Here is a 13,011-nt window from a genome sequence, read left to right on the forward strand (position 1 = left end):
AGGATAAAGCAAAGCTCAGGCTATTCCAGCTGACATGCACCAGCTTTCGCCGTACATAAGCCATGACCCATAGAATCCGTAGTTTCCGCGCCTTATAGGATTTTAGAGGCCTCGGATTTAATAGGCGTACAAAGAACTAGCTTAACCAGTCAGACCATAACAGCGCAGCTGGTGTTAATACTTCAGCATTTTAATGTATTATAGGTATTCTCACCAACATCATGGTTCTTATCATTAATTTATTGTATACGCGTCTACTACTGATATACACTATTCTGCGTGATGTTTGCAGGAGGCGCAGTGGCCCGAAGAGCTGTGGCTAAGTCGATCTGGCCTTATATGCTGAGCATTTCCCTCGCATATTGCGTCACACTTTGCTTATTTCCCGGTATAATAAGCGAGATAATTTCTTGCCGATTGCATTCATGGATGCCCGTGATTCTAATGCAGATCTTTAACGCCGCAGACTTTCTTGGAAAGGTAATTACGGCAGTTTAATCGCTGTACACTGACCATAATCTAGTCATTTGTTACGTCTTTCGAATCATTCACAATGATTGACTCCTGGCGGAGCAACAAGATGCAACAGATCTTTGCTTGGGTCCTACATGCTCACTAATCAAGTTCGCTCCTATGCAGTACCAATGTTCGTAATAGAACTAATGTTGTTTTTTGCCCTCAATGAAAATGCAGATGTTGGCATCGCTTGTCTATTCCCTAGAGAAAAGCGCTCTTGTGTATCTCTCATTGGCCAGAGTCGTGCTAGTGCCCCTGTTAGCTCTATGTGCCTTGCCCGGACCGCGGACTTCAGCTCTTGACGACGTCTGGGCGATGTTCTTATCGCTGGCACTGGGACTAAGCAACGGGGTTCTTGGTAGCGTGCCGATGATCGTTGCACCAAGCAAAGTACCTCACCACCACAAGGAGCTTACCGGTATAAGGCACCACAATTTAAACTTGAAAAATTCTGTTTAAAATGAAGTACTAGGTGATCAATTTTTACCGGAACACACTTTCGAAAAATCTAATAGAATCACTGTGAATGAGATTACGCCATTCTAATGCGTTTATTTTTTTTACTGGAATGAGTTTATAAAATTGATATACAGGTAATATACATACGTTTCTCAAACTAATAATAAAATCTTCTCAATTCGAATGAACAGATATGGGTGGTAATGTCTTCTTTCATAAAGGTAATTACTGCTTATCCAGTAAAATTCTTCTCGTTTGACTATTTAAAGCAGTGATCGTATCAACTTCACAGGTAACATGATGACACTAAGTTACAGTGTGGGACTAACAACGGGCTCTCTCATTGCCTACCTTATCCAGCACTGGCTTGACTCACAGAATCAGGGCTTCTATCGAGGTTCATGTGATGATACCAAAGCGAACCATACCATGTTGACTCATGCAACTATGGCAACCGCCCTTTCTGCGACATTACTCCCAGTAGCTACAAATATTTTTCCTACATTTCTGCCGAAGTTCAGCTCCACGACAACAATTCCCTCTGCAGTAAATTCCCCTACAGCGAAGATCATTGCTACCACAGTGATGAATATATTGCAGAATTCGACTAGTAGCCCTACAACAGCGACGGCAACAGCGACATCAGCAGTCATAACAACAACGCAACGTGAATTTATAAAGTCCACCGGTACACGAATTACAACTCAGTTTATAGGAGCTACGGTTGCGACTAATTACCTCAATAAATCGATAGCCAGGGTCGCCGATATTGCCGCTAACATGACGGACGCCAACATGACTACAACAACTGCACCTGAAACACTTTACAATACACTACTTTAAAAAGGATAAATGATTCAACAATAATGTTTGGGTACCGCTTGTTATATTAACACACAGGTCTGGATCGATCTATCTACCTTGTATCTTGTGTTTTGATAGCTGCATTATTATTAACATTATGGTTATTATTCAAAAAATATTTCTGTGACTATTATTACCAAGACTATTACTAGCGAAACACTGACTTAGCCAGCTATGGGCCTAGACTAGAAGGTAACAAATCAACGAGTTTTAAAAACTTTCAGCTAGGATGCAGCAATAGTAAAACTATGTACAGTAAGTTGGAAAACATATTTAAATGTAAATATTCAAAAAAAACTATACAGCCACAAGCTCGCACAACTAAGTCGCCGTTCAAAGATCATCTATCTGTTTGATAGGAAAAGGAAAATGTCATATCTATTTAACTGAATATGTATTCAATACAGATTATATCAAAAAAAAAAAATAGTATTCTTTAATATCTTTTAATGTCCATTAACTATTTAGTTAGAGATTCTCAGATTTTTCAGTTGACTGTTCATCTAGTCCAAACCTGTTCAACTAAATATTTTGTAGGCCGGTAAGAAAATGTAGCATAGCAATATCCACTGGAACACTCAATATGCGAAGACATGAAAGAAAATATTCGGACAGCTTGAAAGTAATTTGACTTTAGAAAGCACTGCCTCTTACCCAACATCAAATTCAATAGGAAGCTCCTGATGTCAACTGAATGATCAAATGATACCTTCCGCGGTTTTTTTTGTAATTAAAGAACTAAGAACACATGGATGAAAACTATATATGTTAACTATATGCTGTTATGATATTTTTTCATACATGATTCCCTATACGGCCAATATGCGGCGCCTTGCTTTTTATATTTTATTATCGCTACTGTACGTGATATTTACTTTATCAGTTGAAAAAGTTCGTTTAGAGATAATTAAAATTTGCCGGTTAGTGGAATGGAAATGAAATAATTACAATTAGGCTTTTCGTTACTATTAAAGAACGCTAGAAACGCTACAATAAAGCTGTAGATTAGTACTTAGTATCCCACGACCTGGACATAGCAGACTCATGTGATTTATCACGTGCGCCAGCTGTATTTTGTCTGTTTCGAGAATGAGCATGAACATCTTTAATATTTATTTATGTTATGTGATAACAGAATCCCAATATGAGCTATGATGCGCGTTCAAACAGATTTTAATACAGTTAAGTTCAATACAAGACTGCTATTGTAATTGAGTTGAAATCTTTTGTATTCTAATAAGTCGTTGTTTGTTGACGTTTGCAATGTTAGAAACATAGTACCTCAATGTAACGCGCATTAAGTGTATGCATTAAGTATTATGAGTAAGTGTGGTTGAAGTATATGTAGATAATAACAGAAGCTATTGCAGGATAGGATCAGCCTAACCTAAAGAACATGTCATAAGGTATAACATCTCGGTATGTGCTGCCGCTGCTGGCATACAAGCAAGTAAACTTTGTAAATTAACCAGGGATAACCGACAAAGAAGAATGAGCGAAGCAGCGAGTAAACCCTAACCTCCAGAAAATCGAAGTTTGGTCCCAAATACATTTTTATGCGACTTACAATTAGAAACTCATTTAAACTGACTTGATCCGACAAATAAATTAGATATTTGTCGTATAGCAAAGTAAATATCTCAATAAGTTGACTTTTCTAATTTTTTTTATCAAGGTTAATACGGGGTCATGTCATAAGAGAGCAAAAGTCAATCATGCGCAAGAGATGACGCAATTGACAGCTTCAAAGCATACACAGAAATAGACGCAGCAAAATACTAATAGACGTAATAAACGCCAATAAATGCAGCTGTGCGCAGGCTAACTATCCATTATTATTATTATTTACAAAGATAGATGCTGAAACTTAATATGAAGACTTGAAGAGCATGTGATACTTAGTATAAGCACGTTTTTTCGGTAATAACACTAATACGTAACTAACAACGATACAAAGGTGTACTAAATGTCACCAGTTGCACTATAAGTGGACACAATAAGCAAAAATGTGTAATCAGTCAATTAGATATAAAAATATACATACCATCAGGATGGTCCTTCATACCATCAGTCTCAGATCTAACTACTTATTCATTGACTAAGACAAATGGCGTAGCGACCAATCTTTTCAGCTGAGCAAAAGTAAACGGTACGCAATATCGCTGCTGTCATCGTTTTTGTGAAGTATGTTATGATGTAATCTCGTTGCTGCTAGAGCAATAATAATACTCATCATAACCATTATACCAATGCAGTGCTTGCATACAGACACATGACGATTTATCAATACGACTATGTGCTGTTATGCTAATTACATTGATAATACTAATAAAAGAGTTAACGTTGTTGATGCCTGTCAAGACTCTTGAAATAAAGGCAAACAAACAAATAAGCGCAGACAGTTGTTATTCACCTAATATTGTAACTCCACCAAGGATTCCGTAAAGTAAAATAAACTATTTCCCATAATCATGTTATACAAGTTTTTTTATTACTTCTTTTCAGCAAAGCACGTCATACATTCTGTATGGTTGTATTTGGTCAACCTCTTTGTTTTGCCTGTATACGCTGTCGTCTCGTTTGCTTTTGTTTAATAGCTCGTTAGCATCCAAGGACTCGAATGTAGGTGTCGATTTTTGGCCCTTGTCGTCATAATTATAACAACTTTATAGAATGATAAAACTGCTATATGACTTGAAATAACCTAATATGCAACTTACCTAGTCGTCAAATACTTTGGTAGCTTTTTGCGGGCCACAAAACTACTCCACTGTATTCTATAAAACTAACAGCTTTCCAAAGAAAGGCAAGCCTTAAAACGAAAACAATAAAAATGCTTACTTGAAAATGTCGCTTTATACTCACTTTTAGAGTTCTTAGAACATCATTATCTAGGCGTTTTATGTTAGCATATCCATCACGGTCATGCATACAGTGTCACGGTGAGGAATACATTACAAAACTCGTAACCTCGTAAAAAGTATTCGCAAGACGCTTTAAGTTGCCTCAAATTTTCTTATATTACGGCTTGAGCTCTTTTGTCCCACAATGCCCATTTCTACACCAGTAGTCGACAAAACTCATTCATATAATTCATGGGAATCTCACCTCATGAATACCTTCTTCGACGACACATTTTAAATATACAGAGTCTCATGCATTAAGAGTGTTTCCAGCAAGGGCTATTCAATGATTCCCTACGAACTATCCTCTTTTCCTCCTTAACTTCAAAGAATTTTAGACTATACAAATCTCACCCCGAAATCACACCTCTCCATACATTACAAACGAATTTATAATTGGCTCTGCTTCTAAAATTTTAAAGGAACCCCGCTCGCATCGCCACCTCATGTTTTTGGCCTCGTCTGTTCTCCCTTCACGTCAACATTATCTTGTTTAACGTCGCTCATCTAGTCGTATAATAATCATCATCATCATAGCCAAGTTCCGGTGTATCGCTTTGGAAACTTGAATTGTTCTTATTTGGGCTTTGTCTCTTGATCCGTCACGTGTCGAATGTAAATCTGGTCAGCAGGTGGCTGTTGATTCTGTTCCAGACGGTACTCATGCTGGAAGCTTGCCGCGATAGCAAGTGCGCTTCCATCGGGTGAAAATGCAAGCGACGAAATTGACGTAGGAAATTTATGAAATTGACAAAGTCGTTTTTTGTTACGCCCGTCCCAAACGTTGACGAAACCATCACTGCCACCAGTAGCAAACGTCCCGTGCACCGTGTGAAAAGCAATAGCATTTACCGGGTAGATATGCTCGATTTTGGTCGATGGGTCCTTCATTCTGCACAAAAGGAAATTATTATATAAAATGCCCGATTATACGATCACGGGAAACAAATGAGTCTCAACCGACATTTGAATACCTCAGATCATAAGTAGTTATAACGCTAGTAACGTCAAGTCATCGTTTATATATAAGACTTTACCTACAAAATGAGTTAGAAGTGAGCAATATACAAAACTATTTATAGGAATAATTTAAAGAAAAAGCTCATCAAGTATGAGCGAGTATAAAGTAGACTGCGGATGATTCTTCTCAGACGAATGCTTTTGTTAGAGAATTTTTTTTTATATTATCACCAATATATTGTTAAATCATAAACACCTGTGGCATTTAAATGCGTATTTCTTTTTCTGAGCTTCAGGCGACGGATCAAGATACTCGACAGCAACTCGACCCTCAATCGATGATAACACATATCCTGTTTTATCCGGAAAAGCCTTTATTGCTCTTGTTTGGAATTTAAGCGACGAGTCTCGTTTCTGTAGTACAAACGCCATGTTTCTTAAGTCCCAGATTAATACCTGTTTAGGATCACAAACGTACAAAATGATATTCGGATAACGTCAAGAATACACTGTTTGGTCTATGGACTCCACCTATGACTAAAACTCTCTTGGTTAGACCAGTACGGTATTAGATGTTTTGAGACATCAATAACCTTATACCACATTTTTGTCTGGCTTAACCCGATTTGACGGGATGATTACCTCAAAAATCACAAAGCTTACCCTCAGAAGATTATGTCATAATAAAGACTTAACAATGACCAGTGCCCTCTTCTGTAAATCGGGCAATAGCGAACACAAACAGCGGTAATAACTATGGTGTAAAACGGCACGATTATAAAATCTTGCTTATCAGTTTACGCAGATAACTTCACACACTAGAACTACAAACATTATTCTGGAAAAAGCTGACTGAAAAAGTCACAGTGCATCACATCAATTCAGATGAGCTTAGTGACGGCCCATATAAAGTATCCTCGTTTCCATAACAAATTTTTTATGTTCGTGTATAAACAACTCTGCAACTCAACTTATGGACGAGACAATAGATTACAACGGTCTCATCTATATGTCCATGCAAACACGATACAATGATCTCACGTACTTTTCTATTGGCAGTTCCCACGATGATTCGCTCACCAGCAATGGCTATCGCATAGACTTTATTGTCCTGTGAATGCGAGCTAATTGGGCCGATAGGTTTTCGCGGATCCCAGAGCTTCACGGCTCCGTCCCACCCGCCACTGACAATCTGCGACACATCTGACGCGTATTCGATGCATCTGTTTAAGAAGAAACATTACCACAAGACGGATATCGTACAAGATAATAGTTTATATGTGTGCACTAACGTATAGTCTACTAGACTACATAATTTATTCTGTCCATGACTATAATTGATCAGTGCAAACAAGACAATCAGTGCGGCAAATGCTTTAACGATACGTTGCTATCTCTGCTAGCTGCCAGTAGTAATAAGATTTAAGTTCCCACTTACCTTACGGTGTCCTCGTGAGACCCTGCCTTAAGCTCTGTACCTTGGTTAATGTCAAACAAGCGAACACTGCGATGTACTCCAGCGCTCCATACATGGCTGCTTCCCTGCAAGCGCAACGGCCAAATTAAGAAAAGATTGATCCATGTCATATAACGTCCTTATCTGAAACTATGTGTGTTCAAGACGGGTCACATTTCACGGACTTAGAGGAATAATATTTAGCTCAAAATAATTAAGAAGGCTAACTGACCTGAAAACAGGTATCGAGAACCGGTCCGCCGAGATCAAACTTCGCTCTACAACGAGTCTCGCCTTGTATATCATACAAGCGAATAAAACCATCCCATGAGGAAGCAACCAAAAACTGGTTGGAGGTTTGGCCAAATTTTACTGCGGAAATTCCATCTGTTGGTGGATCCCTCAGGATCACTTCGTTAGAGGATCCTGCCGTTCCCCCATCTCCACTCGAATACGTCATTGTCTTTCGTCTGTTGTTACGCACAAATAATAAAAAACACCTGTGAATTTTTTTGTAGTCTAATGTTGTATGCGCGAGAACTTTATGTACGTCATAAAACCCAGGATTTCGACAAACTGCCACTCACGCGGAGACATCCAAGCAGCTAAACACACTAAACAAAAACAGTATGTTAGAAGTGTTATTTCTTCTCTCGTTGTACCCGTAGATTTGGTTCAGAGTTGCGTTGAAGACTAAAATTAAACCTGCTTTCAAAAAAATAAATCGTACATAGTATGTAATTTTTTTAAGATCTGGGATTCTTGGCGGAGCTGGGATAAATAAACGAAATACTATTTTTTAACTGTTATAAATGTTTGCTCTTATACATAATATTGATTCATCAAAGTTAAAACCTTAGGGCATTTGAATCATTAACCTATAAAGACCAATGTCTGAGATAAGCCACAACTGCCGAGGATTTAGCTACTATCTAAATATGATAAGAATATTTTTAGTAAATACCCTAACAGTCACAAACTACTTTCGTATGTCCGCCTAATAATACAAAAAGTTATAAACATAAATAAAAATATAACTCTCGCAGCTGGCGCCTTTTTTGAGCAAGATGGTGTTCAACGCCAAAACAACACTGATTATGGCGATACGGCTGTTCTCGAAATGAAGTGAAAGTTCACACTCTTGTGCACGGAACAAGGACGGGCCACCGCTTCTTAAACACTAGTAACACTTATGCTGTCTACGTAACTTTTCTGAACTGTCGTAGTCGAAAAATTAAACCTTTTTCCCATTCTTTCCTTGCACAGTTGCTATTCACGGAAGCACTGGATATCAGAACTGACAAACATAACTACGTAATTCAGGTTAAAGAGTCACGATAAGGACGGCACAAGTTATACTGGTAGAAAATACTTGTAAGTGAAGATTAATTTTAGCTTAAAAATAGAAAACACGACTCGAATTACTGGACAGTCGTACTAGGTAGCGCGTTAAAGCGTTGGCATATTAAAGAAAAATCCAACGAGTCTTAAATAAAACTTTCTGATCTCCGTAAGTTATCTAACATCGACATGGTGGAAGTTGACTATTCCAAATCTTCTGCCCGAAGTTTGTTTGAAAAATAAGCTCAAAAGTCAAACGTACGGTAACAGTTCACTGCTTCGCGAAACGTCGTTCCTAAAGACACCGGCCGGGCTGTGTTTAATTGTTTTGCAACGCACTCTTGTTCAAAATAGCGGCTTCGTTGTCGAATGAACGCATTTGATAGCGCGCACAACATTCTCTCAAACCTACATGTCGACTTACTAGGCCCGACTTAAAAGCCAATAGGACAAGTCTTTTTTGCTTTCTTCTTTGCTTTATTAGGCTAGACTAAAACTAGTTATGGGCTACATCAATTAAACCCAACGAACAGTCAGAAGAGTAACAGATCAAAGATACAAATATGTAATTTGACAATGTTCAGAGACCTTACCGCTAGTATTCTCAAGGGGATACAATTGACCGTAAGTGTTATAAGCACGAAGCTTGTATTGCGAAGCAACAAGGCGAGCCGTGTCACTGATATTTTTCTAATAAAATACATTTTTAATTCCCTAACACCTACAGAGCTGTAGGGCATCAGCACATACTATGAGCACCAAAAAGAATCAGACAACAACGAACGCAGCTAAGGCGGAACGCAATGTTTTTGGACCCAAATACCTTAAAACACGCATATTTCTCTAGACATTCAAAGTCCTGAAATTACTCAGTACTCAACTGCCAATAAATCTACGCTAACTTCCCTGTACCACGTAAAAGACTGCAATCTCTTATTTAGACCCAAATACGAGCAGCACCAGATGCAATAGATACTCTAGAAATTACAACAAATACATTTAGGTTACATAAAATTGTTGGTCTTCTGCCTTTTACCTTCTGCCTTCAATGTTGTTTATAGCTGCAATAATTAGTTGTAGCCAAAGAGGGAGAGACGCTATCATTCTCTTAAAAATACAATTAACGGAAATATAATTTCCTATACTTTAAGAAGGTGCCGTTTTACACATGATATTAGCTTATCTGAAACTAGTATGCTATTATATAGAACATTATTATATAATGTTCTACAATGCATTGAAAAAGTGTCAAACTATCGAAGTCAAGCACATCGCATTGTATTTATCTGAAACGATTTTACTGTTTTTATATCATTACATGATTTATATACATAACAATAGATGTATATCTAAGAAGCTTTTCGTTTATTCTGCAGCTTCGGTTGTTAAACAAGACGTTAATATACTATAGATCTGACAGAACTTTTTTGTATTGTAATGTAGAGATTTTACCTTACATTAAAGGTAAAATCTCTACGTGACCTTGTGTCCAATGCTATAATACTCGTAAAATACTACTCTACGTGACCTTGTGTCCAATGCTATAATACTCGTAAAATACTAGACATCAAATTCAAATCGCTTAGTACGTCCGGGTATTGTAAACTTATGTAGAGTAGATGAACTCCAATCTAGATCACTAATTGCCGAACCAGAAAAAAACTTCATATCTTAGGACCCTTAAATATATTTAGTAACACTACACTGCCTAAGTGAACGTCACTAGACACCACATCGCATCTTTACCAACAAAATCATCGCCTTTCAAAATGGTATTTAGTATTCTATAGTATTCAAAGAACATTTTTTGTTACGTTAGCATAACAACCGATATGATTATATTACGGCAAAACAACTGTTCCCGCTAGTCTACATTAACAGGCCGAAGTAATTGGGACAGTAATCGCTGTTAATATCTACGCTCTTACATTTAGAAAAAAAATCAAAGGCTAGCTTTAACCACGATGTTGTGCAACTTCACATTTTTACTGACGGAAAACTATAGGTTTTTCTTGGACAGAACATTCCTTGGTGACAGAATATCTCGCAGCACAATTTTTTTGCAATCTGCTCTCTTCCCTTGTTTCTTATCAGTTTCAAAAGGCTCACTTAAAGTTGACATTTTCGTTGTCTGTGATTGTTATATATATAGCTTTCTTTGTAAATTTTGTCGATATTGTTGCCCACTACTTTATTGAATGTATCCGCGATTCATTTGGCTGCTTCCTTTGTTTCCTGTTCGGCGTTCGCTTTTTGCTGTTTGAGACGATAGTCCGAAAGCGCTGCCTTAAGGGCGTCCTCAGCAAGCATCGAACAATGCAGTTTGATAGGCGGCAAGCATAGCTCCTTTGCAATATCAGTATTTTTGATGCCGAGTGCCTGATCAAGCGTTTTGCCTTTAACCCACTCGGTTGCTAGGGAGGATGATGCGATCGCCGAACCTGTTATTGAATATCAATGTCGGTTAGGTAAAGATACTTGTGCACATGGATGTAAGCTTTTTCCTGTTAAACCTTAAACCCGCATGTCTTCCGCCAGAACGCCGAAACAAATTTCAGGAAAAACTTATTATTGTTAGGATTAAGATCACAAGTCTCTCTGAACACGATAATGGCAGCTTGACTCAAATTCAAATAATTTCCATTAGATATATAATCCTACTGACCACATCCGAAAGTCTTAAACTTGGCATTGATAATTTTCCCATTGTCGTCAACTTCAATCTGCAGTCTCATAACATCTCCACACTCAGGAGCTCCAACCAGACCGGTACCAACGCGCATCGATTTCTTATCTAGCGTCCCTACATTGCGTGGGTTTTCGTAGTGGTCAATCACCTACAAAAAATAAATAATAGTTTTCTTAATTAAATATGGTATATCAAACAGTACAATTCAAACCAATAGTTGGAAAGAGCTTTCAACCAAAGATTAGTGCACATGCGCTTTTTGCCAGTCCTCTTACCTTACCGAATCCGGAGTTGGCCTATTTGGGGCTACGTTTTATAATATTTATGCGAGCTCGAGTACCCGCCTGCGACTGAGCATTTCACAAATCCTTCTCGACTATGGATTTTTATGTTGGACTAGACTGTGATAACCCTCATTATACAAGCACCGAGTTATTACCTTTCGGCTGGTCGTAATGTTAGTAACCTACCATAATGTTTTATTTACACAAGGATTGAAAGCGGCATTCCTACTACAATCCAGAAAGTGATACACATGCTTAGATACCATTGGACACAAACAGCTGAGTACGTCCCATGATCGTAGTGGAACAGCTCTAACAACAGATCAGGTCCCTGTGTAATGATCTCAGAAAAACACTGGGATTTTATACATTTTAACTTCCTCTGTGAGCGTAAAACAACGATATTTTCTTATAAGGATACCGTTACCTGCTTGCCTGCCCGCTTGCTTATTTTTTTTTTTTAGTGATTTAGTGATTAGGAGACCAAATTGGGGCTAACGTGAACTAGAAAATAAATTAGTACTTTGTAATCGCTTGACAAATAACTTACATGAACTCAGTGGTTATCACGAATCAAAATTCTTTCGTTTTTTTTTTTTAGCTTCGTCGATTTTCAGTTTCAGCTTAAGTTCTATTAGTGCTAAAGACCTTGGAAAAATGAATACATCTTTGCGTCAGTATCTTCTAAACAAAAAAACGTATAGGTTTTTTTTATTGTAATTTGCCCTATTGAATAGTACTACGTATCTCTGCGATTCTTTCGTTACCTTTTTTAGAGTATCATACCTTACCTGTAGGGCCTGTCAAGCTATTTGTACGGTGTCTAATGATTCAATAGGTGGCTTAACCGTTATACTATGCATTGGCTCGAGCCATTCACAGAACATCTTTTTGGCCATATACCTCTACAATGAACCCACGCAGTTCACATAGTTTTTAAGACAAACATATGTGAGCAAATATAAAAACGGTTCAGAATACTATCAAAAAATTTCACAGTATTGCTTTTAGCTTTAAAGTCTGAGTTCGGAGTTTTAGAGAATTAGCGTAACTGTATGTACTGTCACTCTCTGCGCTACCTCAGTGTTATGAAACGTAGTACAAAAATTTCGTAATATTTAGAGCCATCGCAGTGGTCGGTTAAGATATGCAAAGCGCGTAGACGTACCTTCTCATGATATTGAGCAGTCTGAACAGCATTGAGACTCCGCAGGGAGCCCAGTGACCGGGAGAGCATTCTAGAAATCATTGTTGTCGCGCACCACTGGCAACTCACAAAAAACCGGTGTGTCTTTGCTTGAAATAGAGAAGTTTTCTCACGAACCGAAGTGCGAATCTGTGAAAATAACAACGCGATTGAAAGTCGTCTGCTTTGAAATTCGGCGGGCTAATACCGGCAAGTGCTTAACTCAATGGCAAGCCAGAAGGTAATCTGGATAAGCTTTAATCCCAAATATAACTTACCTAGCGTTAAACTATTAGTAGAATGCAAAAAGGACATCCGTTTACTATGGCTTTGTAAATAATTATAAGATATAT

The 13,011-nt window shown here is 37.9% G+C and overlaps 3 protein-coding genes across 4 annotated transcripts in view; 1 reads left to right on the forward strand and 2 right to left on the reverse strand.

The window, feature by feature from the left end:
* The window catches only part of Ent3 (equilibrative nucleoside transporter 3), an 18,453-nt gene extending 13,829 nt beyond the window's left edge, over positions 1-4,624 (forward strand). The window contains exons 11-13 of the mRNA XM_086982256.1: positions 293-480; positions 694-934; positions 1,268-4,624. Of these exons, the coding sequence (XP_086838382.1) occupies positions 293-480; positions 694-934; positions 1,268-1,818 (980 nt within the window). The 3' untranslated portion in view covers positions 1,819-4,624. The remainder of the gene's footprint in view (positions 1-292; positions 481-693; positions 935-1,267) is intronic.
* Bub3 (mitotic checkpoint protein Bub3) lies at positions 4,309-8,289 on the reverse strand. Its single transcript, XM_086982269.1, has 7 exons — positions 8,197-8,289; positions 7,746-7,772; positions 7,391-7,628; positions 7,141-7,244; positions 6,748-6,925; positions 5,959-6,158; positions 4,309-5,634 (listed from the first exon to the last, which is right to left on the reverse strand). Exons 3-7 carry the CDS (start codon positions 7,616-7,618, stop codon positions 5,319-5,321), a joined length of 1,026 nt encoding a protein of 341 aa, XP_086838395.1. The 5' UTR covers positions 7,619-7,628; positions 7,746-7,772; positions 8,197-8,289; the 3' UTR covers positions 4,309-5,318.
* Positions 8,290-9,775: 1,486 nt separating this feature from the next.
* Positions 9,776-13,011, reverse strand: part of IscU (Iron-sulfur cluster assembly enzyme) — a 4,258-nt gene continuing 1,022 nt past the window's right edge. For both annotated transcript variants that reach the window (XM_086982267.1, XM_022797030.2), the window contains 3 exons: positions 12,641-12,808; positions 11,165-11,336; positions 9,776-10,940 (listed from right to left, as the gene is read on the reverse strand). In XM_086982267.1, coding sequence (XP_086838393.1) covers positions 10,711-10,940; positions 11,165-11,336; positions 12,641-12,808 — 570 coding nt within the window. In that variant the 3' untranslated portion in view covers positions 9,776-10,710. Of the gene's footprint in view, positions 10,941-11,164; positions 11,337-12,640; positions 12,809-13,011 lie in introns of those variants that run through there.

This window comes from Varroa destructor, unplaced genomic scaffold (assembly GCF_002443255.2).
Source record: "Varroa destructor unplaced genomic scaffold, Vdes_3.0 BEIS01000003.1, whole genome shotgun sequence".
NCBI classification, from domain to species: Eukaryota; Metazoa; Arthropoda; class Arachnida; order Mesostigmata; family Varroidae; genus Varroa; species Varroa destructor.